The 24,359-nt window shown below is 44.6% G+C and overlaps 1 protein-coding gene across 5 annotated transcripts in view; it reads left to right on the forward strand.

Annotated features, from left to right (window-relative positions):
* Window positions 1-24,359, forward strand: part of BNIPL (BCL2 interacting protein like) — a 337,025-nt gene that overhangs the window by 276,153 nt on the left and 36,513 nt on the right. For all 5 annotated transcript variants that reach the window (XM_069649767.1, XM_069649768.1, XM_069649766.1 and 2 more), the window contains 2 exons: window positions 13,808-13,910; window positions 23,135-23,266. In XM_069649767.1, coding sequence (XP_069505868.1) covers window positions 13,808-13,910; window positions 23,135-23,266 — 235 coding nt within the window. The remainder of the gene's footprint in view (window positions 1-13,807; window positions 13,911-23,134; window positions 23,267-24,359) is intronic.

Consider the following 24,359-nt stretch of genomic DNA (forward strand, 5'->3'; position numbering starts at 1 on the left):
TGAGGATCAACCTAAAGGCTGAAGAGAGAAATGAAATAACTTTGTGAAAATTGGAGAAGTTTATACTATAAGACAAAAGATGGCAACCCCACTGGATGAAAAAGAGAAAGGGTTGGCACCACCTAAACTAGCAAAAATGCTGTATTCAAATGCAGATAATTGCAAGTAAGGTGTGGAGCCAGTGGTATATTTAGGCTTTCTGCTGCCCTAGGCCCAAATAAGTGCATGCATCCCAACCCAACTTTACTGCACTCCTGCCAGACTCTGCACCTTCATCAGATTCCACCCCTTCAACCAACTCTTTCTGCTGTGTACAAACTAAGCCCGTTCACCCCCATTGTGTCCACCATTTCGGCTCCATAACATTATAAGAACATTTGTAAGGTTGTAGGGATTAAAAGGTTACTGCTTCCTCTCTATTAATTCAAGCCTGTCATCTACTATGTTATGTGAAAGAGTGTTTTTAGATCTCTGCTGCCCAAGATTTGGAGAAGGCAGTGTGTTCTACAGTTGAGTGCATTAGAGGTAATTGTTACAGCTAATTGTCTACTTTTGGTTAGGTCAGAAAACAATCTTTTAGAGGAAGCAATCAGAACATTAGCTGTCTGTCAACTGCACACAAGTGAAAGAAGGATCGAATGAGGAAATTTGGTTTCAATGCGTATATCTGGTTTCTCTCACAAATTGTCTGCGGTTACTCTGAGAAGCACCTAGACTGGTCTGAAATATTAATGCAATACTACTACTTTCCTACATCCGGTCTTGTCAAGTTTACACATGAAATATATGCAAGTGGTACAGGCACATCTTATGAAAATGCTGAATAAAAAGAACTTGGCCCCTTCTCATGGTTACAGCTCTCGTGTTAGCTGGGGGCAAAAGGGCACTAAGGCAAGTTACCTGCTGCAGCTGATGTACCTCCAATCCCTTGGGCTGGGACGCCATTAAAATATGGCAAAACCACAAGTGTGTAAACTCTGCCTGGGCAACCTCAGTATGATACAGACAGTTGACGACGTTTCTTGGAATCTTTGGCTGTGCATCCCCACGATGGAGCAATGGATAACAGCGACTCTGAACATGCATGTGTGGGAGGCAACAGCATTCCACAATGCAGGCATCTTTTATATCAAATGAAGTGGTACATACTGTTTACATCATTGCGGTTTGTGCCATTGTCCAAAAAACCCCAACACTCCAAATTGAGCAATAGATCAGGCATTCAAGCACAATATTACCTTTCTGGGTGTGTTTTGGGCTATAGGTCTTGCCAACTTGCATTTAAGGTAATTTAAAGTGTTTTAACTCGTTTTAACTCCGTAGAGTTGGTTGGACTGTACAATACATAGGAACATTTTGAGATTTGTGAGTATAGATATAGATGTCCTGTTGTCATTTGAAGTACTGTTTCACATTAAAAGTCCTACCTTGTATTTAAAATATAATTCATGTAAAGATTACTTATAAGCATCACAGTTATGCATGGTGTGACATACTGTTGGTTCTCCTGGTAGTACTGAGCGTGCAGCAGAATGTCATCCAAGACACATGATAAGGGAGGGAAAGAGGAGGGAAATTAGTGCTAGCTTCTGAACATCATTTTAATGCCACCTGTGGGAACTCTGTGCTTGACTTAAGCATAGGCATGCAATTAATATTGTAAAACAATGCATCATTTTTAACCTTTACTTTTCTGAAGAGGAAAACTCTCATTTGTGCAATGGTAAAAAACAATGCATGCTGTGTATTTAAATATAAAAGTGATTGCTTAACACAGTGTATATGTGTATCGATTCGAAAAAACTCCAAAGATATTGTGAAGTGACGCAAATAAAACCAATGAGATTTTGGCTGTTTTGCATATTAAAGAGCATTTTGGGAAGATAAGAATGACCAAAGAGCTTTATACCTTCATATGTCTGTGTGAGTTGTATGACTGAATCACTAAATACCTAAAGAGCGCTGGGTTTGGTATGCATTTTCCTTTTTTTCCTTTTTTTAAATAAAACAAAAGTCACCCTAACAATAACGTTTTTGTAACTATCAAGCATATGTATGTATGGCCAGGAAAGTCTTTAGCTGTCGGAGTGCAATGACTGCTAAGAGATCAAAATGACTTGCATAGTGTTGTGGATGGGCAAACTGGGAGAAACAAAATTGGCTTTTTGAAATGACAACCAACAAACTGAAATAAAATGCTGCCCATCTGGCAATCTGCCCCCCTAGGCCTGGGCCTAGTTGGCCTTGTTGTAAATGCGTCTCTGTGTGGAGCACTGCAGAGAAACATAATCACAGTGATCTACCCAGAGATGCTGCCCAGGTACTGTGTGCTCACCTATTGAGTCAAAAAGACAATTTTGAAGTATTGTATATGCACTATTATCTCATCATTTGACATTCTTGAAAAATTGAGGGAGGCTAAAGAATATGAACACAATCTTTACAATGATGATCCAGTTATTTAATACAAATAAAATGTGAGGAGAACAGATGGAGGTTCAGACAGGGCTCAACTCGTTCTGGGGAAAGCCCCATGAGAGCCACAACGTATCAGGCAGTGTGAGAGGCAGAGTGGGGTGTACCTCCTTTAACATATGCCTGAAAAGGAACCAGACTCCCCCTCTGAATGTGCACTGAGGATCAACCCAAAGGCTTCAGAGAGAACTTAAATAGGTTTGTGAGAATAGAAGACGCTTATAGTATAAGACAAAGGATGGTAACCCCACTGGATGAAAAAGGGGAAGCAGGAGACTGTCACAAAGCAATATATCAGAGACATAGTGGGTGAACTAAAAGCAATAAGGGCTAAACTTCAAAAAACATCTTATTAAAGGGGTACGTAGAGAGAATGAAAGACAGAGTTGAAGTGTTAGAAAACAACCAACTATCAAAAGATGGATTGTTGTTAAAGTATACAAAATGATTAGACAACTCAGAGAAGCAATGCGGTACAAAGAGCCACTGTCCAAGCTTGATGTAGAAACCTGAAAGGAAAAATCGCCTGCGATTTATTGGGGATATCTTGTCCGAATTAAAAGTTGAAAAAGAAAATACTGAGGAATTTCACAGAGATCAGATCTTTGGAATTTAAAGGGAACAAAGTACTTTTTCTGCAGGACCTATCGTGCCTTATGGTGGTCAAACACAGAGAATGTAGACCACTCACCATTTGGCTCCCACTGTTTGTGCCTAATTGGTTTAGCGTTTGAAATATGACACGACAGCTAAATGATGAGAGAGTCTGAAGACATTGAGCAGATAACTTCTAAGTTTGTGGGTCTTCCTGCTGAAGGGACAAGTAGGACCAGCCCCAAGATGGAACAGCTGACAGCTGGAACAATCAAGTAAATAGAATAGAAATGCCAGGCACCAGTAAATTCATGAAACTATTTATTCCACGCTGAGAAAAGGACGTAAAGGGCAAACACCCAATAATGCACAAAAAGCAGAAGTGGAAGGAGACTTGACAATATGAACGGAATATATAGAGAAAAATGAAGCACACCAAGCGAGTGATGACGTACTAACTCTGACTGGCTGGAAAAGTAAGTAATTGTCATTAAAGAAGTGACAGCCCGATAGAGAGGGGCAATTGAACTGAAGAGGAGGAATAAGTGTAGAAACTTTGCCTTAAAGACAGGAAGAGCTTAAGGGTAGTGGAGTGGGAGGCATGGGATGGTTATGAGTCTCGAGAAAGCACCTACTGAAAAGAGTATTGAGACATCCCACACTAGGACTGCTGGGAGATTTGGTAAGAGGGTAAGATTACAGGTAAACTATCCACACGGCCATCTCCCTTGAGTCCTTTATGGGCTCCCCGCTTTCTGAGCGATATTGCAGGCCCTGAGAGATTTCAAGAGTGGTTTGAGAGATGCCTAGAGAAGACGGGGCAGTTGTGGAGAGACAGAAAGTTGCTCGATTTGAACACATTAGAGCGAGATCTAGGGATGAGTAAACTTCCAATGTGTCCTTACTTGCAGCTGAAAGGCAGAAAGGTGTCCCGTCACGAAAAAGTGGAAGGTCAAAATCAGAAGTTCCCTGAAAAAATGTGAACAAGTACTAGACAGCGCTCGGGGAAATAAGGGCTTAATATCAGCCCCAATGCCTGTAAGAGGAATTCATAAATTGATGCAGCAGGTAAGTTACGCAATGGATGAGAGAAAGATCTAGCGACTTCCTTGACAGAGGAAATATGATTGCATACATGTGAATAGGCACGCAATGTCTCAGGCTCAGTGCAATATAAGCGACACAGGATAAAGTTACTTCAAGCTAGCCACAATATTTTCTGATTGCCCAGCTTTTTGCTGGTCATGATGTGGTGAAAGGGGGACCTTCATACACGTGTGGTGGTCTTGCATAGTCATAGAAACCTACTGGTCAGTGGTCCTTTCCTGGATAAAGGAGATAGGAGGCCAACAGAGTGCTAAATTAGCTCCTCGCTTTATTTGATATTTAAGAGGATAATGAGGAGAGAACAAAAATATCACACATGACACCACATTTGCATCGTGCTGCGAGGGCTTGTGTAGCACAGAAATGGAAGACAAGGGACCCTCCAAGTAAGGCCAAATGGGTTAGGAAAGCAAAAGAACTGTATTGCATGAAGAGGCTGACAGACTGGGTGGGTGAAAAAGATAATGATTGCCCTTATGGTTGGAAAACGGGCATTAGGGATCTTGGGGACAAGGAATGGGAAAGGGGCCTGCTAAAGGGAGGTGGGATCTCTTTCCAGGTAAAGACTTGGTGACATGACAAAGGAGACTTGCACAAAAGAACAAACAACATCACTCTGTAAGCTGAAAGGCGTAGGGGCCCCCGCCGGTCAAGGGGAGTTGGGCGCAAGAGAATGGGGGAATCGAGGAATACCAAGCTGTGTCTCGTGCTCCTCCCTAACTCTCCAAATCTTAGTCCCTTCTCTCAAGTGCCTGATAGCGCTCCCTCTCCCTCTCTCTCTCTCTCTCTCTCTCTCCCTCTCTCTCTCTCTCTCTCTCTCTCTTTCTCTCTCTCACACATCTATACATACAACAAAATGGAAACCGCTCTCTCAATCCCAACTCCTTGCCATCACTATCTCCAAACATGTCAAAACTCTCCTCCAAGTCCGTCTCACATGCTGGACACTCCTCTGTGGTCTCTTAGTCATCGTTCACCTACCTCACCCAGACACCTTTTAGTTGTTTGCGTGAGGTTTATATAGCCTTCCACTTACTGTCTGGAAACTTCCTTGAGACCTCCATTGGGTACCTGGGTCAGCTGTTTCTCTGGGCCAACCTTTGTCTTGTCTATTCCCATCACCTACCCTTGGGAGGTGCTATTTCTCCTGAGAGACTTCATAAGGGCCTGTGTGGTGTCTGGCATGTTTGTCTGGCATGTCCGTATGCTGAATGAATATATCCCTTATTATGTGAGTGTCAGCTATCTAAGGAGCCCCTGAGGGGATGTAGAATGGTAAGTGCTAGGCATTCCATGGATGACTATTGGTGGGGACTTGGAGATGGGAACCCATACAAGAAGGATGCCTAGCCCTATCTTTCCCCTGTAACCTTCCTACCCGTGATCCAAGGAATAAAGCACATTTCCTGTTTGTACTTGCCTGACTCCTGCATGTTTCCTGCGCGCTGGCTGGCTCATCTGGGTTCCCAGATACTACAGCCTTTAGCCTCATCCCCTTTCAAGGCTCCATTTCCTTCCAGCTTGCCATGAGGCCTCTGGCATTGTTTGTTCTCTCTTCTTCTCCTGAATTCAGTAAGTAACTTTCCACAAAGGTTTTGGCGAGTGCCAGGAGCTCCCTGCTGGATTCAGCCTCGCCGCTGCTGCTCCACTGTTCCCCTGTTCCCCTGTAGCATGCTTGGGTCTCCCACTTGGCTACTGAATCGGGGGAGGAAAGTCCATCTTCATTAGAATAAGCAGTTCTTTCCTTCTGTGCCGGTCTTTCCTGTTGGATCCAGATGCATTGTGGTACTTGTAGTCCTTGCTGTCTGTCTTTGGATGGTGTTGCTTCCTGGGAACCACATGAAAGATTTAAAAGAGAAACCTGGACAGGACAGAGGCTGATATGTACAGACACAGCGAAAGAGGTACCAATGCACATATATAACTCCACACTTTCTGGGGAGCTAGGAATCGCCTCACACCTCTGGGACAAGTTTGGCTCTGGCATGTCCCTGGTAGGCCGCCTACCCTAGGCTGAGAGAAGACTCCAGGGCCCCCAGACAGACTTATATCCATGGCGTTGTCTGAATACTTGATAATCACAACACTCTATAGTGTAGCACGCCCATAGATTGCTAATGACTAGGACCCCTCCCAGTGCCCCAGAGTGTCCTATAATAACCAAAATGTGTGATTACAGGGACGAGAGAAAAATGTACTTGTACTCAAGCATGGATCGTTTCAACTGTAACAGCATGAACTTCCAGCCACTCATGCAGGAGGCACATAGAACATTCTGGAAATTAAGAATGATCTACAGGTCGCTGGCTTGAGATATGCCATGGAAAAGAGCATGCACATCAAAATGCACAAATGCAACTGCCTGGGGTGTTGCTAGGTCTGGAAAAGATCTGGGGCTACACTAATGTCAGGACTGTCGGGGCTAGCTAGCCTTTTGGTTGCAGCCCCTGAGATTCTATCCGGGGCTACGACCAAAACACCCAGGGCTATAGCCCCCTCAGTCACCTCCTAGCAACGCCTCTGGCAACTGCTCAAATGGATTACTCTATCACTGGTAATATTGACTGATAATTCCCTACTGCCTTCCCTCTATTCATATGCAAACACCTAATGTATAGCTGTGCATGAGTCTAACGCAAAGCCTATGTGTCGACGTAGACACCCCCATAGTGTGTAACACTCATTGTTGTTTTTTCCTTTTTGTTTAAGCTTGGAAGGGCTGCTGCTGGTTTGGTTGTGTTACTGGCATGTGTGGTGGGAAGTTGCAGGGGGTTTGTTGTTTGATTTCAATGTCATATGTACATGAGAAACATGTTGCACTTTACAGACGGAACATATATATGGCGATATTCTGGATTTCAGTGTACAGACCACAATGTCCCGTAGTGTTTGGGCGGGCGTGTACAGCAGACACAGATTATCCTAGATGATAACTAGATACATTGGCAGAAGAACATCGACAGGCTGGTGGTGTGTACGCAGCGAGAGAACCAAAACCGTAAACAATATATTGACCTGGTAAACTAAGGTGGGGGGGGAGGGGAAGTGAAATAACAAAAAGGCTAGCCAGATATTGGAGTATGGCAAGATACAGAGTAGATATACTGTTAGTACTGGAAACTCACTTAAAATTAAGTTTGAACTTAACTGCAGTGAGTATATGAGATATGAATCTTACTTGCCGGGCCCCATGGGGGTTGCCACTTTTGTGCACAAATCTTCCGGCTTTAAATACATCATGGAATTTGGAATGGAAGACAAGATGCTCTCATTAGCAGGAGACATTTTGGGTGCACAACTGATGATCCCAAATAGATATGGGCCTAATATTGAAGACCTGTCCTTTTATAGTGAAGTAGCAGGCCACTGCACCAATATACTTATTATACTATTGTATGGGCTGGGGACTTGAGTACGATGATGGATTTTGAGTTGGTTCGTCGTCCACCACAATACGTCCTCTGTCCTGGGCAGCACCCTCTTGGTTGGATATTGCTCAATTGTATTCATTTGCTGATGCAGTTATCCCCAAAAGTAAGACTTTGGGGCTCATTATTTGTTTGGCAGTGGGAGAAAAAGTGATGGTAATTCCGTTAATGTCACATTTCCTGCACCACCAAACTACAAGTTTGCCTGTGGGGTGGCCTATTTTACATCCTGTCAAGAGCTGGAGGTAAGGCAAAAAACAGCCAGTATTACTGGCACTGGTATTACTGGTGCTGATAATAAAGGAAAGTTCCCATTGGAGTCCTAGGGACTACACAAAATGGTGATTAACTTACCGTTGCTGGCACCTGTAATATGCCAGAAATTCCAACATATCAGACACTGGCACCAGACTTCTAATGCAGTCTTTATGTGCTTCTCAGTATTGCATGGGGCTTTCACAAGAATAGATTATACAATTGTCTCCACAAGGGCGTTAAATACTCTACTGAAATACTTAAGAAAACCTTGTCTGACAATTATCCTATGATATTAAAATATGCTATTGAGGTGGGGCTGACGAGTCTAAGACACTCACTTTAAGGCTAATGCAGGCAGAGCGTCTTAGATGATATTAGCATATAACTTGCTAAAACAACACCAGAGAGATGGACAGTAGGGTTATCTGGGAGGCTTTCAAGTGCTATTACATTAAGGATATGTGCAAATTGGGAGAAGCAAGTATTTTGAGAGATAGTAGAGATAGGTAGTGTGAGACAGCATTTAAAACGTAAGGCATTGCTTCCAGTAGGGGATGAGGGAGTGCTACGGAAGATAAAGGAAAATTGTAATGGTTTCCGCAAGCAAAGAAATAAGATATTCAAATAGTAAGCAAAATGCTAGGAAATGAGGTGAGGGAGACAGACCAGGTTGCCTACTGGTATGGGCAATAGCACATGAAGAATGGCAGACTACAGTCACAGCGATTCTAGACCAGAAAGAGGATCAACGACTACACGGCCAGAAAATACGATCAACGACTACACAGCCAGAAAATGCATAAAACATTTTTCGGATTTTACGAAGAATTATATTCATTCAAAATAACCCATAAGAAGATATTGGGGAATTTCTGCATAAACTAACAATGCATTGGTTAGAGTATGCCCAGGAAGGTGGCCTGAATAATCTGATTACGGCTGAGGAAATAAAAGCAGAGATTAAGTTGTTACTCATTGGGAAGGCTCCTTGCACTGACAGCCTCTCTTCTTAGTTTTATGAGGCTTATGTTGAAGTACTGGCACCCAATTTAAAAGAGATGTTTCTCTTTCAATGGGCTATTACCGAAAAACATGAGAACAGTGCTAACTTGTTTAATACTTTAACCCAACAAGCCAGAAGCGTGCTGTAAATCTTACCGACCACTCTCACTGGGGAACATGCATAATACAATTTTGGCAAAAATCTTGGCAAATAGGTGGTTACAATATATGCCGTTCTTGATCCTCCCCGATCAGGCAGGCTTTATCCCAGGAAGAGCTACACACTTTAACCACCTATGTAGACATTTGTTCGTTATCTGCATAATGTGGATGCAGACTTTCTGGAGGTAGATGCAACACTCGAAACAGAAAAGTAATTTGACTCTGTTGAGTGGCCTGTTCTCTTTGAGGTGCTCAGACGTTCGGGCTTGGGATCAAATTACGTTGGTATGGTTAAGCTGCTGTACAATTATCCCAGGGCTTTTGTCCGCAGGAACGGAACTGTCTCTCCTTCCTTCCACTTACATAGAGGTACTGGTCAGGGATGCCCTTTGTCCACACTCCTCTTTGCCATGACCATAGAACCGATTGCCTGCTTGCTAACGGAGGTCCACAGTGCCCATGACATCTAAGTGTATTGCAGAAACCAAGTTCTCTCACTCTGGCAATGACTTACTGTTATATTTTAAACACCCGGAGGAAAACCTCACCCTGATGGTGAAAGTTATTGAACAATATGGCAACATGGCTGACCAGAGAATTATTTGGGGAAAATCCGCACCAATTGCCCTCACCCCCCAGCAGAAAAGAAACTGGCTAAGATTTAAGGTGTCATGGCCTCTACCAAGATGAACACTTGATATACTTTTTTAAACCTCTGGACGTGCTTGAGAGGAAAGAAGAGCAGTGGATACAATTACCCATTTCGTTTATTGCTATAATGCCATTGGTCAAAATTGTTGTGCTCCCTACACTACTTTACATATGTGCCCATCACTGTACCAAAGGCATACTTTTCTAGAGTTAAAGGAATGATACTGAGGCAATATGGGCAGACAAAGTTCCATGAGTTTCATTTGAAATATTGACTTTACCATTAGAATTAGATAGATGGGCAATCCATTGATGTACGATACAGATACAATATGCAGTCTGGTGGTATGGGAAGTACAGTGAAGTCCGACACTTACATTCCCGGAGTGCCATGGCGCGCTACCCTGGGGGGAAAGTAAGGCGCTAACAGGGAAATACAAACGTGGCACAATGTGGAGGGCAATTGGTAGGGAAAATACATTTGCTAAGATACTTTACATTTTCTCCATCAATACCAATGTTCAACACACCTGCAATTACCATCACATTTGAAACTCAACTCTGAGTATACTTTGCAGGATTTGGGATTATTAAACTGGGATACCTATTTATAGATGGTTTCTTATAGATTGAAACACGCCAAAGATTATCCCTGGTTTCCCTTCAGAACTGCAAACCTCCATAATGTAGTGACTACCACTGATATGATATATCTTGCCTCCAAATTATATTGTAAAATACAGAGGCAACATCTGTGGAATACATTAGCAGCGACAATAAATTGGGAATCTGCTGTTTGTGAGGCAATATCTGATGAAGAATGGGCTTGGGAAAGTGCACCAACGCAAAAGATATCTGTGAACTACCGATATGGATTGCTGCATTTCAAATTTCTGAACCATATTTATTTCAAACCCCATAAACTGCACTCTTTTCTCCCTCTAGTGACAGATGAGTGTGCTAGATGTAAGCAGGGTCAGGCTGACTTTATTCATTTAGCCTAGGAATGCCCACAAAGGCAGAGGTTTTGGAAAAGTGTTTGAAATGTTCTGGATTGTTTTACCGCTTCTTCCAAAACTGTTGCTGCTCGGTTTGTTGAGAGAGAATGCCCCAATATTAACCCGCTCCCTTAATTATGACCTTGATATTAGTCAGACGCAGAATTGCCAGAAAGCCCTGTGCAAAAAACAGAGGACTGGCTGAAACCCCTGGTATATTAGCAATGCCCAGGCAGGGACTTACAGTGGTCTGCTTCCATCGTGTGATGAATAAACTTCCGGGGTACCAGTGGTCCAGGGGTGAATATCGGTTTCTAAACCATCAATCAGCCCCACACCTCTAATACACCAGAAGGGATTGCAACAGATTGGAATAACAACCATATTATAAACCTCCTTGTCCAATTTTGGTAACATGGACGGAACGGCAGGCTTATCTCCGAAAGGTTGTGAATCGTTGGTTTGTTGCAACACGCCAAAAATACAGTTATTACCCAATAATGAAAGGGAATGTCCAGTCAAGGTTATATCAAAAGTATCGACTTTATTTCTATCACAACAGACATTCTAACAACACTAAGAAATACAACCCAGCCTGTAAGGGAATGCAGAGGACAGACAGCTCTAAGAAGGAAAAGAGATGCACTCTGCATACTGACAGGAGTGTAGTCAGTATGGTTAATAATCACATCAGTTTAATGTTTCTTGGCTTCCGCACAAAGGGAACAATGGGTCTTAATATGTCTCAAGGAGCCTTCTGGGAAGGACCACTGGGGCAGAACCACAATGTACCTTGTGCTTATAGGTGTTCTTGGTGCTCAACAAGGTCGAGTCAGCTTTAGGGCGCTTTTCAGGCTTCTGTGACATAGTTTGGGAGTCAGGTGCAGGTATCAGGCGGCAAGAGGGTTCGACGAGCGAAGCTGGACGAATGGCTACAGGCTGGCCTAAAAGGTGGCTTGGGGTCAGGAATCGTTGTCTCAGTGCTGATAGGCGGTTCTCAAGAACTGGTCGAGAAGTCTCGGATGTCTTTCAGTGACGGCGGCTTGACAACGGTCAGCGATGCTGTGTCTTGTGGATCGAGGAGCTGGACTGGCTAGAAAATGTCCTTTAAGGTGGAAGTTGGTAGATGCTCGTCGAGGCACTTCTCCCAGCTTCTTCAACAGGCTTGTGTCGTCCTTTAATTTGGACAGCCTACAGCTGTGGAGTTTGATGCAGGCAGCTGCCTTGTCCTTGGGTCTAGGTTCAGAGACCTTCTAGCGCTTCCTATCCAGGAAGCTTGCTGCAGAGCCTAGCAGGGCATATGTGTGCTGGCTGGGTACTGATTCTCGAGCGGCTGGAGGGTCCTCTGAGTTCTGTATCTCCCTATGTTCCATGGGAGATGTTTAGGGGAGGGATCATGCTTCCATCTTTAGATATCCTGGCCTTCCTTCACTGGCGGAAGATGTAAGGCAGACTGTACCTTCAGTCAGGGCCCAAGGATTAGTTCTTCTTTCTGCTTCTTGTGAAGCCTACAGATGATCTGCCAAAAGAGGAGCTCAGCCATTTTATTTAATGCCAAGTGGGCCACAGTGATTGGTGTAGGCTAAGCCTACCTTAATGAACCAATCCTGGGGTTCCTACCCACAATCTCCTGTACTGTATGCATGAGGTCATAGCCAGAGTGCTTTGCAACAGGAAAGGTAAAGCAGTAAAAACAGGAACAAGGTGTGCCCCAGAGCTAAAATGGTGTAATCCTTCTCTCAACAGAAAGAGCTCTGGCCAACTCCCTTGTGATAATAAGTCCCACCCATCTTCCTGTCTGTTGTTGATCAAAGAGTCTCTCTGGTTAATGGTCCTCTCTGTGGTTTCTGATTAAAGCGGCAGGTCTCTCTTGAAGCTGTGGCGAGACCAGACTCTCTGGCTCCAACAAACCACATTCTTGTGCCTTGTGAATGGGATGCCCATAGCGGGATGACCTACTTTAAACAACAGAGCTAGACATGACAGTTCAGTGCCATCGACACTGAGAGGCGGGAGCTAACTTCAGGTTGACAGAGTTGCATATGAAAGGTTGTTGTGTTTCCTGCCTCCTTTGTTATCCTCTGCAGTCATGCCCCATGTGGGACTGTTTGAAATACCCCCTGTTGGTATGATATTCGCTGCCACCAGCTGCAGGGCCTAACAAAAGAGCAGGGCGGATCCATGGAGCCTTTGTCAGTTAATCAGGCCTATCATGGCAGGGGGAGGGTTGCCCCTCCCCTTTCCTGGAGATGAATTTTTGCATTCCTTGGCTGTTACATTCCAACTAAATATGACAGGCCTGTAGGCGTTGTCCAGCCCGGAGTACACGGGTCTATGCTTTGTTGTGGTGTGAGCATAGGAAATATGTATGGATCAGCCCCACACATTTTCCTGAGGGTGGTCTACCATCATTCCATTTAATTAAACATTTAAAAAAAGCCACCCACCGTGCAGATGTTCGAATTCCTCACACATCGATAAGTCACTCTAAAGACATTTGGTCACATTACGAATGTACATGCCTAACAAGGGTCATCTAGGTGGTACCACGCAATCGATAAATGTGCACATTTTGTGGCGTGATTTTGTATGCTAACGTGAGCTCAAGGGCCCTGAAATTCTTGGAAATGCTGTGACTTTTACATCTCCCTGCTGCTGACATCGGATGTTGATCGAAGCTTGATAACCGTACACTGATCGCGTTACTCTTGTTGTGTGGTGGATCCCATTGATGTATATGAGAAGTTTTTATTTTTGTTGTTTAAAGTACATGTGCAAGATTTATACAATAATATGTGTTGACTATTCTTTCTTTTGGAAAAAGTTTAAATAAGTCTTTTTAAAATATGATAGTAGGTGTCTAGGCATCCCACTCCTCGTGTATGGCCCGCTCGCATGTGCTTCATTGGGAAGTGACCCATATTAGTCTGGAAAACCCTACAACCCACACTAACTTGCCAGTTTTTTTAGATTTGTGATACTTTGTCTTTTGGGACTTATTGTTGCCATATGTTGTCTTTTGATATGCACTGTTTATTTATCTTCATTATGTTTAGTTATCTAATGGCTTAGAGCCAGAAGGAAGATGGGACTATTGTGTGTAGTTCTAACCCCTTTCACTTATTTCTTTAGGTTATTATGGAGACGGTCTGAATGCCGTTATCATGTTTGCATCCTGCTACCTCCCTGCCAGCAGTATCCGAGACTATCAGTATATTATGGACAATCTCTTCAGGTATGGTTTGGGGAATGTCACGTGCTGCAGTAGCACCTAAACACTTGAAGAGTCCTTGAATTGAGTCTTTAAGATAGTTTTGTCTTTCATCCCTCAAAGGTTGATAAATCGATTTCCATAAAATGGGGTAACAATCACACCTGTTCTTACAGCTCTTAGAAGCATATGGAATCCGGCATGAAGTGCTGTATAAGAACACAGCTTATCATTAGTATATCATGATATATCAAATGACACAGCAGGGCATGACCTATTATAGCTTGCCATATTGATGCATTAAATATTATGACATACATTGTCATGATTTTACCTAACATGATTTATATCATGCCATATTATGCTGCATCATGACATGACATGGCACATCAGGTCATATATCATGCTATAGCATGTCATATAACATTTCATGACACAGCATACCATGAAATTACATATCGTGCATATTATGTCATGCATGTTATGAGATATTGTGACATGTCACATCATGGCATGTTATGTCATGACATATTATGATATGGGAATGCCAGGTTTCCCAGGAGTGACAAACTGGGAGCTTACTGGGAATAGCAAGCTTACTGGGAATGATGAACTGGAAGCGTACGGTTAAACAATGAAAGACAGTTGATAAGGGTCCAGTCACTTTGCCCGTTCACTGGCTCAACCTCCCCTACATGCCCACTATCATAAAGAACACCATCACATCCCTGGTTCTGAAGCTAAGCTCTACCACTCTAATTAACCTATAACACAGTATCATCATCACAAACAATTCCTACCGCTACAGTCTACGCTTGTCAACCTTGACTTGAGTAGTTACTCTTCTTCCTCTAACTGGACAAGGTTGCCAACCTCTTTTCCTTGAAAATCTCAAAGATACAAAATACCATGACTGCCCTCCTCTCCCCGTCCCTCGCCACCTCCTTCCTTCTCTCCACCTCCCACCCTGAACTGGTGTCTGTCCTCCACTTAGCGAGTCCCTCCTCTGCTCCTTGTCACTCCTTTGCACCTCAATTAAGGAATTGGTTCCCCTGACCTGCTCTTACCTCGCTTTCCACTATTCACTCATCCAAAATTCTGGATAGTTTGTTCTTCAATCCAGAGGCGCCACCAAGGGGTGTTCAAAGGGGGCCACAGCCACCTTTATAAAAATGCCCCCCAGACCCCCCAAACAGCCCGCATGCTGGTTATGTGTTTGTTTTGGTATGCCACCCCAAGATTTCCAGTACCTCACCAGGCCACCCCTATGAAAAATGTCTGGCGGCACCACTGCTTCAATCGTATTACCTCCTGACTGGTGGCAAACTTACTCCAATTTGAGTTCTAAAGCAGACATTGGTGGCGACTGTCTTTCCCCGCGTCTGTAACTCCTTTGCTATGACCTAGCACTGCCACCTAACTTTCGAATGCCTTTGACACTGTAGATCATTGCTTCATTTTCCTGAAAATTCCCCACCTTGGCCTACAGGGAAAACCGTAGATGGGGTCTCTTCTTATCTGACTAACTGCTCCTTCTCTGTCCACTGGAACACTTAGACCTCCCCACCCGCCACCCTTCCTGCAGGTGCCCTTCAAGGTTCTCTTCTGGGGCCCAGTGGAAACAGTCTGCAACTGCTCTCTCTGCAATCTAATATCTCCACAGCACTAGTGCTCTGTCATGCACACATACACCACACAATGGTGCCCTTAATGTGATTGGCCCTTACCCTCACTAGTGCCATGTCATGCTGCTGGTTCTCACCCACAACTAGTGCCATGTCAAGCTACAGCTCATGTCAACTCCTAGGGCCATGCCACAGAATCCACAGACAGTTTCACATCATGCCACAAGGATCCTAACCACATTCCTTCCATATGATTGACCTAGAACAGCAGGGAAACATCACAGCTGAGGAATCAACAGACAACTTGAAGCCAAAGGTCTAAGGGTCTTTATTAAACAACCCAAAATACTAAAGGAGTAGGTGGAACAGAAGCATCATTGTGAAATGCTAAACATAACATAAGCAAATAAGACTTTCTGGCGGACTGGAGCTCTCTCTACCTTAGTCCTCAGCAACTTGCAGTCAAAAAATCACTCACTTTTCTGGGGTTCTTCTTTTATGGCTCTTGTGGTTGAATGTTTTGCTTTCATAGAACTTGATAGGATTGTGCTCTTCTCTTGATGTGTAATTGACTCTCATAGCATGTTCTGTGCCCCCGGGACTTAGCCATGACATCAGACTTCTTCTGAACGGTTCCACAATGTGTCATCGAGAATATTTGTTCAAGTCTTATTTGCTCGATTAATTTGTTTACACATTTCTCTGCATAAAAAGCAGGTGGAGACGCCCCAACCCAACACATCCACCCACCCTAATATATACCTAACCCTAACCCCGCCCATATATTTCTGCAAAAAAATGTGTAAATAAAAGAGAATAGCAAATGGGCCTGCGAGCAAATAGGGCAGTACCCTCTGAACTTGGCCAACATTGCACTGGACACTAGGGTTAACAGGATCAACCCTTTTAGTACTGGTCACAGATCCTTCCACTGTCTCTTCTTTATTATCTTTGGTCTCCTCCTTCTTCACCCCACTTCTTCCCCTGGGCCTCATTCCTACTGTCCGTCTCGATGCACCACCACTTCTGTATCTTGTGATATAGATTATGGGATCCACAAAGGGGACACGCACAATGCTTATGTTAAAACATAATTTAATTAACACAAAGGTTCTCTCCTGTTTCAAACTAAAGAAATACGGTGTCAGGCTGGTTTTCTGATAAAGTTCACAAGGTTCGGGGTACCTTCCTGTCACAGTGTCAAGGGAACACTTTCAGTGCTTCTTCCTGCTTCATTTGGGTTGTTGGTGGGGGGATGCAGCCACATCCGGTTTGCCTTGTAGTGCCTGTTGATGTCACCATGCCTCCCACATGAGCTGTCAGAAGAATTTCTCTTCAACTTTAGGACAGTACCAATAGGGTTTGCCTTTCCCAGTTTCCACAGGCGACTTTAAGAGGGCTCTGTCACCTGCCTCTCTTAGCATCACGACCTCCCTCTTCACCACTTCTCATCACCTATTCTGGCCCTGCTGCTCCGAAATGCCATGCCACGCCACATGCTCATTATACTTCCTACCATGGGGTTGACCTGCCACCTGCCTCAGGCAAAGCATGCTGTGAGGAGTCAAGAGTAAGAGTCGGGCACACAGGCATTATTTTGGTTGCTGTAGACTTGTATTTTATAAACAAAAAAGAAAGGGAGTTGAATGAAATACTATCTTTCCCTGACTCTATGAGGGGGTTCTCTGCCTCAACAAAACTACTAAGGTTACTGTCAAAATGTCCAAAGTAGAATAAGTCCTCCGTCTTGTGTCCAAAACCCTAACCTGACCCTCACACACTAAACCTAATGTAATGTGAAAGGTGCAAACTCTCTTTAGCTGCTACCTGCAGCTATTCTCCAGCAGTTCAAAGTAAAGTTCCGAAAGGTGCAAATAAATTAATCAAAGTTCCATCCACTTCAGGAGAGGCTTTCTCCTCCTGATTCCTATAACCTCCGAAGCTCTATTCCACTTATAAAGTTCACCATTATTTTCCACTCTTCACCTGGCATACTCTTCTGCCAGGACTTTGTACCAATTCCATACAAAAAAATTACATTACATTGGATTACATTTACGATGTTCTCTACTTTTAAAGGGGTATGGGTCTTCCCTTTATTTTCCTTCATACACAGTTCATCATTTCCTTCCACTTAATTCCTGGTATACTCTCCTGCCAGGACTCTGTAATACTCCCATTCTCAATTCACTTCCACTTGGGTTCCTCGTATTCTCTCCTGCCAGGATTCTGTAATACTTCCATTCACAGTTCAGTATTTTCAGGGACTTTCCTTTCCCCTGAATGTTAGTTTCTATAGCTTCTCTTTGCACAGTTCACTATTGGGTGTGACTCCCAGACCCGCTACTTTCCGTGCTCGGTACACTTCTTTGCCAGGCCGTTCCAAATTATGTTGGCTTTAGCTTCAACTTGCTTTTCAGTCATACAATGTGTTTTTGTTCATGTTGTGTGCTTATAACACGCTGTAACCCGCAGGCATCAGGGTGCACAATGCTTCTCAGTCTCTTTTCCATACAGGTCTTGGACCTTTACAGATGGTCCGAGGGTTCCTATCTCTCTGTTCAAGCTTTCCCAAGCTTTCGCCAGTTTCTATTTGGTATTCTTTCTGGTACGCAGTAGACCGGACAAAGCGTCTCGGCTTTCCAACCCTGCAGCACAGGCTTACCACCTTTCTTTGGCAGCTTTGTCGTCCTTCGTGCCCACTGTTTCTGTCTGCCTCTTGCCATCAGCGTGGACTGACACATCGTCCACCCTCAGGCCTCCGCTCCACATTCGCTTCCTTCCAGCAGCCTTCTCTGGTCATGGTGCTGCAGCAGGAAGGCTCCTCCTTTGGTCTTGCATCCCAACAGGCATCGGGAATAAATTCTCCTTCTCCTAACCTTGGTTTTCCACTGTCGGTTTTGAATATCCTGGCAGAGGTCACATGTTCCTAACAACTAGTATGCACACTGTTCTTTTGGTCATAGTAATCTTCATTACTTGATCCCTCCTCCTCATCAAGGTGTTCTCATAAGGATATGTATGGGTGATTATGTTACCTTCACTAGCATGTTCTATCTCACAGTATGCCATACATAGATTATATGGAAATAAATGGATGTTATTATTCCTTAGAGATGCGGTGGTATAACATGTCTCTTCTGTTGAGTCGTCTCTATTTCCCCCAAGGGTGCTCTACCCCCATGTGGTCCTCCTGCAGATAGCCAACCCCAAGTTCAGAGTCAGGCAGCGTTGGCCCTTCCCTGGCCACATGATCGGAGGTTCTCCCCAGGGAACTGGTAACAAATCCATCAGATCTGTCACAGTGGCCTCTCATGCCTTCCTAATCTTTTTAGCTATGACCTTGCTAGCCTCCTGCTCTACCTCCCAACATGTTTCTCCATCCTCCCCCTGATGTCTCAAACAAACCTCCTCTTCATGTCTTAAACCAACCTCCTCCTGATGTCTCCAACCATCCTGTTACTGATGTCTCAACCAACCATCTCCAGATGTCCCAACCAACCTCCTCCTACTGTCTCAAACCAACCTCATCTTGATGCCTCAAACTAACCTCCTCCTGATGTTTCAAACCATTCCGTCTGGCCTTTTTAAACCAGAATCCTCCCGATGTCTCAAACCAAGTTCCTCATGACGTATCCCCCCTCTCATCTGCAACCTTCTCCTCTCTTCAGTCTCCCTCCAAACTTCTTCATCGCTGTCCATTTACTCCAAACTCCTTCACCAGCTCCTTCTGCACACATCCACATTGCCTGGCTGGAACACTGAGAATATATAGTCTTGTGACCCCCCCTATGCCTGGAGTTGGGCTTCCTGTGACGGTCTGCACCTGTGGATGTGAATGAGCGAGGGGCTTTGATTGTCCCATATTAATAGATTGATCTGGTTTTGATTTGGGGATGGAAACGGCCTTTAAAAGGTGGATCCACCATCTTGGAATTCACTTTCCTTAACTGTCCAGACCAGGGCTCTTCATGACGTTCTTCTTCAGCCCAAATGTCTGGGAGCAAGTGCAAATGCTCCTCAGGCATATTACATGAAGGTGAGCAAGATAAAGGCATTTTTTTATTTGCCATTATCACCTCACTTGCGCTCTTGGGCTTCAGACCTCTGGGAAATGAACTTGGAGCCAGCTTGCTAAGCACAGTCACAGCACGGGTGCCATAAAACATCTGGTGTGCCTCTGGTGTTTGTTAAGGCTTGCTCTGTGAGTGCCTTAGGAAAATGTGATGTGCTCCTAATGTCCCTGTGGGCATACAATCCAAGTGTCGAAGGAGTTTCAATCCTTTGCTACTTGTTTTCCTTTGGTCACAAAGCTTCACTCAATTACAGGCACAGTGTCTAAAACATGATTTACTCTGTGAATGCATGAAGGACTTGGGGTTTTGGACAGGATAGGCAATGTATACTTGAGTCCATTCTTGTTTAACCCCCAAGGGTGGTAGCCGCCTCTCTTAAAGTGATGGTATCTCTAATGGCCTCAGTTGACTGCCCTCTGCCCTAAAATGGTGGCTAAGTGTGGGTACCAGGGGATACTCCCCATACCACCCCTAGAATCATCATCCATTAGCATTTGAGGGCACCTGGCTTCCTTAGTCAACTCACTAGATGTCCCCAGAGTTAGGCATGGAACTTCATCACAACCTCCTGTTTTGGTTTCTTGCAACTACCACTTTAAAGTACCCATTACTTTCCTCCATCTTCTCAACTGTAGTCTGCACCTCCTCCTCCTTATGTCTCTTCTCAGTTTCCTCTGCCAATTCTCTGATGTTCTTGCCCTTCCCCCTGATCATTTCTTTACTTTAACTTCTTCACGCGGTGTATGCCTTGCCACCTCCTCCATTGTTGCTATTCTCTCCTTCTCCCCACTGTAGAGCTCCTCGCTCCCCCTTCACTTCCTTTCTGCACCTCTTGATCTTCACCTTCCACTTCCCAGTTCATATTCTCTCTTCCTACTCCATGTTTTAGCTTCCCTAAACCTCCTTCACTTCTTGTCTACCTCTTTTTACCTCCACCATCTCCTTCGCCTTCATTGACATCTTCATACTGCCTCCAACCTCCTGATGGCATCGTCGCGCACACTCCTGCTCACTATGCCTCACTCCTGACTCGTAGGTCTTCTCAAAGCTCTTGGCTTCTTTCATAACTCAGTGGGTCCGCCCAGTGACATTATTGTTTAATTACTTTTACCTGGAGTTTTGGGGCAAGTGAGCTTAGTGATTAGGCAAGCCGCTGCCGACCTTTAAACTCACAAGATGATTCCATTCTTTGTACGTGCTGTGGCGGAGATCCACAACTCAAAGTGTCAATTTGTGCGACCACCATCTGTGATGGGTGCAGTAACATGTCAGTTTGCTTGCTTATTAAGAAGGGATCACCATGTGTTCCAAATAGTAGGTCTTTCGAGGGGGATATCAGTTTCCACCTGTGTGTCTTCTTGGTCATACATAGAGGAGCCTGTGTAGCTAAAGGACTCTGGACCTCATTTCAAGTTTGGCAGTGTGGACAAAAACTACAGGTTTGGAGGTAAGGCAGAGGAAAACCCTCCAGCAAAAGGATGGAGGTATTTCTCAAATTTACTACACAAAAAAAACTGCCAAATCAGCAGAATTCGGCCAGTGGTAATTCCACCGAAATCCCCACAGAGTCCTGTGGATGTCAATAAATGGGGACCAACACTGCCTACCACCACTTGTAATCAGCAATAATTCCAGTGGACCAAGTGATGGTACTGGTAAATTTGTTTAGTGGTCTTTCAGCGTATTTACCACTGAAATATCACCAAACTTGTATTGAGGTCCTCTATTTGGAAACTTGAGACAGATGTCTCCTCTGAGACTGGCAAATCATAGGCCTCCTGTTATCTCCTGCTTAGTGCCGCCTAGATGATGGGACTTTCCATCATCCCCCGCGCCTTTCTCTTAGGCGGTGCTGAATGGTCTGAGGGGTTCTTACATTGGTAAAGGTTGGGGAGGTAGGGAGTTGGACATCAGACCTCCTTCAAAGACTGACTCTGTGTACCTATTCCTGGGCCTACACTGGTAACCCTACTCCTATCACTCAGCCACCCATCATGGGACTTAGGCACATAGCCTGCACACCTGCTACCAAGAACCATAACCATAAATGTTGCCCAGAACAGTAGGGAACCCACACCGGCCCATGCCTACTGGCTACAGCAGTAGAGAACCCAACTCCTCCAAACCTGTTTCCCTGATCTGGGGAGCACTCCCTACTTTGTCATGCCAGCTGCCAAAACAATGAGGAACCTAGTCTACTCTAGGCAGTAGGCATGGAAGCATCAAAGAATGAGCCAGGCATGCCTAACATGTGACTGATTCTGTCGCACCCCCACCAGACTTTCAGAGGAACCCGCCTGTCTGTAGATCTCCAGACCACTTTGCCTCCAGTGATGAGACAGAGTGATGGGGCATGTGTTCCTCCTCTCTGAAAGAGCTTGGTTTTCAGCATTACACTGGCTATAGAATGATAAAAGTGCGCAAAGTGAGGGGGGTCAGATAGTTAGGCGCCACCTAGGGACCTCCACCCGCAGTCAAATGTGGTACCAGCAACATTCAGAAAGGATACATTTTACGAACACACACGTCTCTAAAGAATATAGAGGGGAGTTATAGCGCTACTCTTGGGGGAAATACTGTGCACATGCATTGTGATTGTGTCCATTTACATTGCACACATACACACAAATTGAACACGTAAACTTCACACAGACCTTCCCTGTTCGCTCAGTCCACTGAGCTATCTATTATGCTAAGACATTCATGTTCCAAAAAAGGCACTAAAGATCAGTTGGCATACGAGATATTAAAATATGAAGTAAAACTGATGTGCTTTTTTTATGTTTGTGTTTCTAAGTAGCGCTTTAGCAGCAACATTATGTAAGGATCAGGTGGAATTTTAGCATCGTTCTTATTTTGGACCCATAAGTGGCGCTTCAGCACCTCCTAGTGAGGCTTTATAATTTTGACCCACCTCTAAAGTCATCATCAGTTGGCTCACATGGTGCCCTTTAGCGCCATCATCAGCTTGTGGGTGGCCTATGGTATCAAATAAAGAAGCCAAGAGCATGTGTAAAGCTATACAGGACGTGGCATGCAATTGTGACACTAAAAGGTCTGGGGAGTCCAGTGGAGCTAGGGCAGTGCAGGCAGGTCACGCTCCTCTCTTGTGCTCCTACTGCAATGTGGACCTTCTGCACAGCCTGGGACCTGGGAGTAGGCCTGTGTGGCCACAGGCATTCTATTTAGCAAAGCCAACAAGGCTGCTATGCATGTGCTTGATTTAGGCCAGAAATGTGCCTGCCACTGCCAGGTGGGATGCATTATTCTAAAGAAAAATAGCCCTGGCCTGCATTGATATAACCACTGATTTTATAAATTAAAAAACAAACTCTCGTGACATTTGAAAAGGAGCGTTGGTGGCAGAGGTTTATGCGCAGTCTCCTACAGGCCGGCCACATGACTGACTGCGCCCAAACCCTATCAGCCTTTCAGAGCCAGCAGCATGCCCTGTGTTCCCCTATAGACCAGTCCTCCTTTGAGCTGCAGTCATTAATCAGCTTTGCTCCTTTGTCTGGTTAATGATCCCGTTTTCCTTTGCACCCAGGTATATCATAGGAACGCTTGAAGTGATGGTGGCAGAAAACTACATGCTGGTATACCTGAACGGCGCCACGCCTCGCAGCAAGATCCCTACCATGGGGTGGATCAAACAGTGTTATCAGACCATCGACAGGCGGTAAGGTCCTCCTAACGCAGGTCTGTTTGGAGAGTGAAGGTGTTATACCTGTCAGGATTGCTTTTGCCGCCAGGGGCGGGCTGGCCTATAGGGAACTCTGGAGATTTCCTGGTAGGCCTCTGCACCCAGGGCCTCTTTTGTGTGGTATTTCCACATTTTCCCATAGGAAAAGTGGTGGGCTTGCTAAAAATGTGTAATATGAGGCCACTCTAAAAATAAATTCCAGGGCCCCTTTTCGTTCCCAGTCCATCCATGTTTGCCGCTGTAAAGAGTATGATAGGGAGACGTGACAGGCTCTCCGTCCAGCTTTATCTAGACTCTTCTGATTTGCTTAGGCTCTGAACTGTCCCGAGTCTACCTGGAGCCCTATATGCCCTGCCTTCACATTCCTGGTCCTTCTATTCCACACGGAAGTGGCAATACCTGGCAGAATATGGGTCACATTTCCAGGGGGATCACGAACACACCACAACCTCTTTCAGCCTAAAATGCCCCGCAACCAGATGGATATGAAAGAGGTGAAACTAACACACACTAATAAAGAAACAGAAAGCCACAAGAAAGCAAACGTAATAAGCTGAAAGCTAGACAATAAGAGTAAGATTGCATTGCAAACCCATAATAAAAGCCAGCCTGATTGGAAAAGAGTTCACAGGTCCACTCCAGTTATGCTAAGGGCAAAGCAAATTGTCCATGGTCCAGCCTGCGTATATGCCAACAGGCCTCATTTCATGTGGGAGACACTCGCTCACTTCTTTTTTATTCTTTGCATTCCGAGAGTTGTTGTTGTGCTTTTCCTATCGTGAATCTGGACTATGGCCTAGAATGCAAGGGAACATAGGATTGGATTGGACAAGCACCTCCCATTCGGGGTGAGGGTTTGCTGGCATTTATCAGTGAACCCTCTATGATGCCTTCAAGAGTAAAATCAATGGAGATTCACAATATCTTCGCTTATAAAAAGGGTTACAAAATGCACTCTCTAGCAAAACTATTGGATACAAGCTGGCATTACTTGGAGGGAGAAGAGAGACCTATTTCTAATCCCATTGCTGCAGCACAGGTATCTTCACCCTAAACAGAATCATACGGC

Source organism: Ambystoma mexicanum, chromosome 1p, assembly GCF_040938575.1.
Source record: "Ambystoma mexicanum isolate Mex_15411 chromosome 1p, UKY_AmexF1_1, whole genome shotgun sequence".
NCBI classification, from domain to species: Eukaryota; Metazoa; Chordata; class Amphibia; order Caudata; family Ambystomatidae; genus Ambystoma; species Ambystoma mexicanum.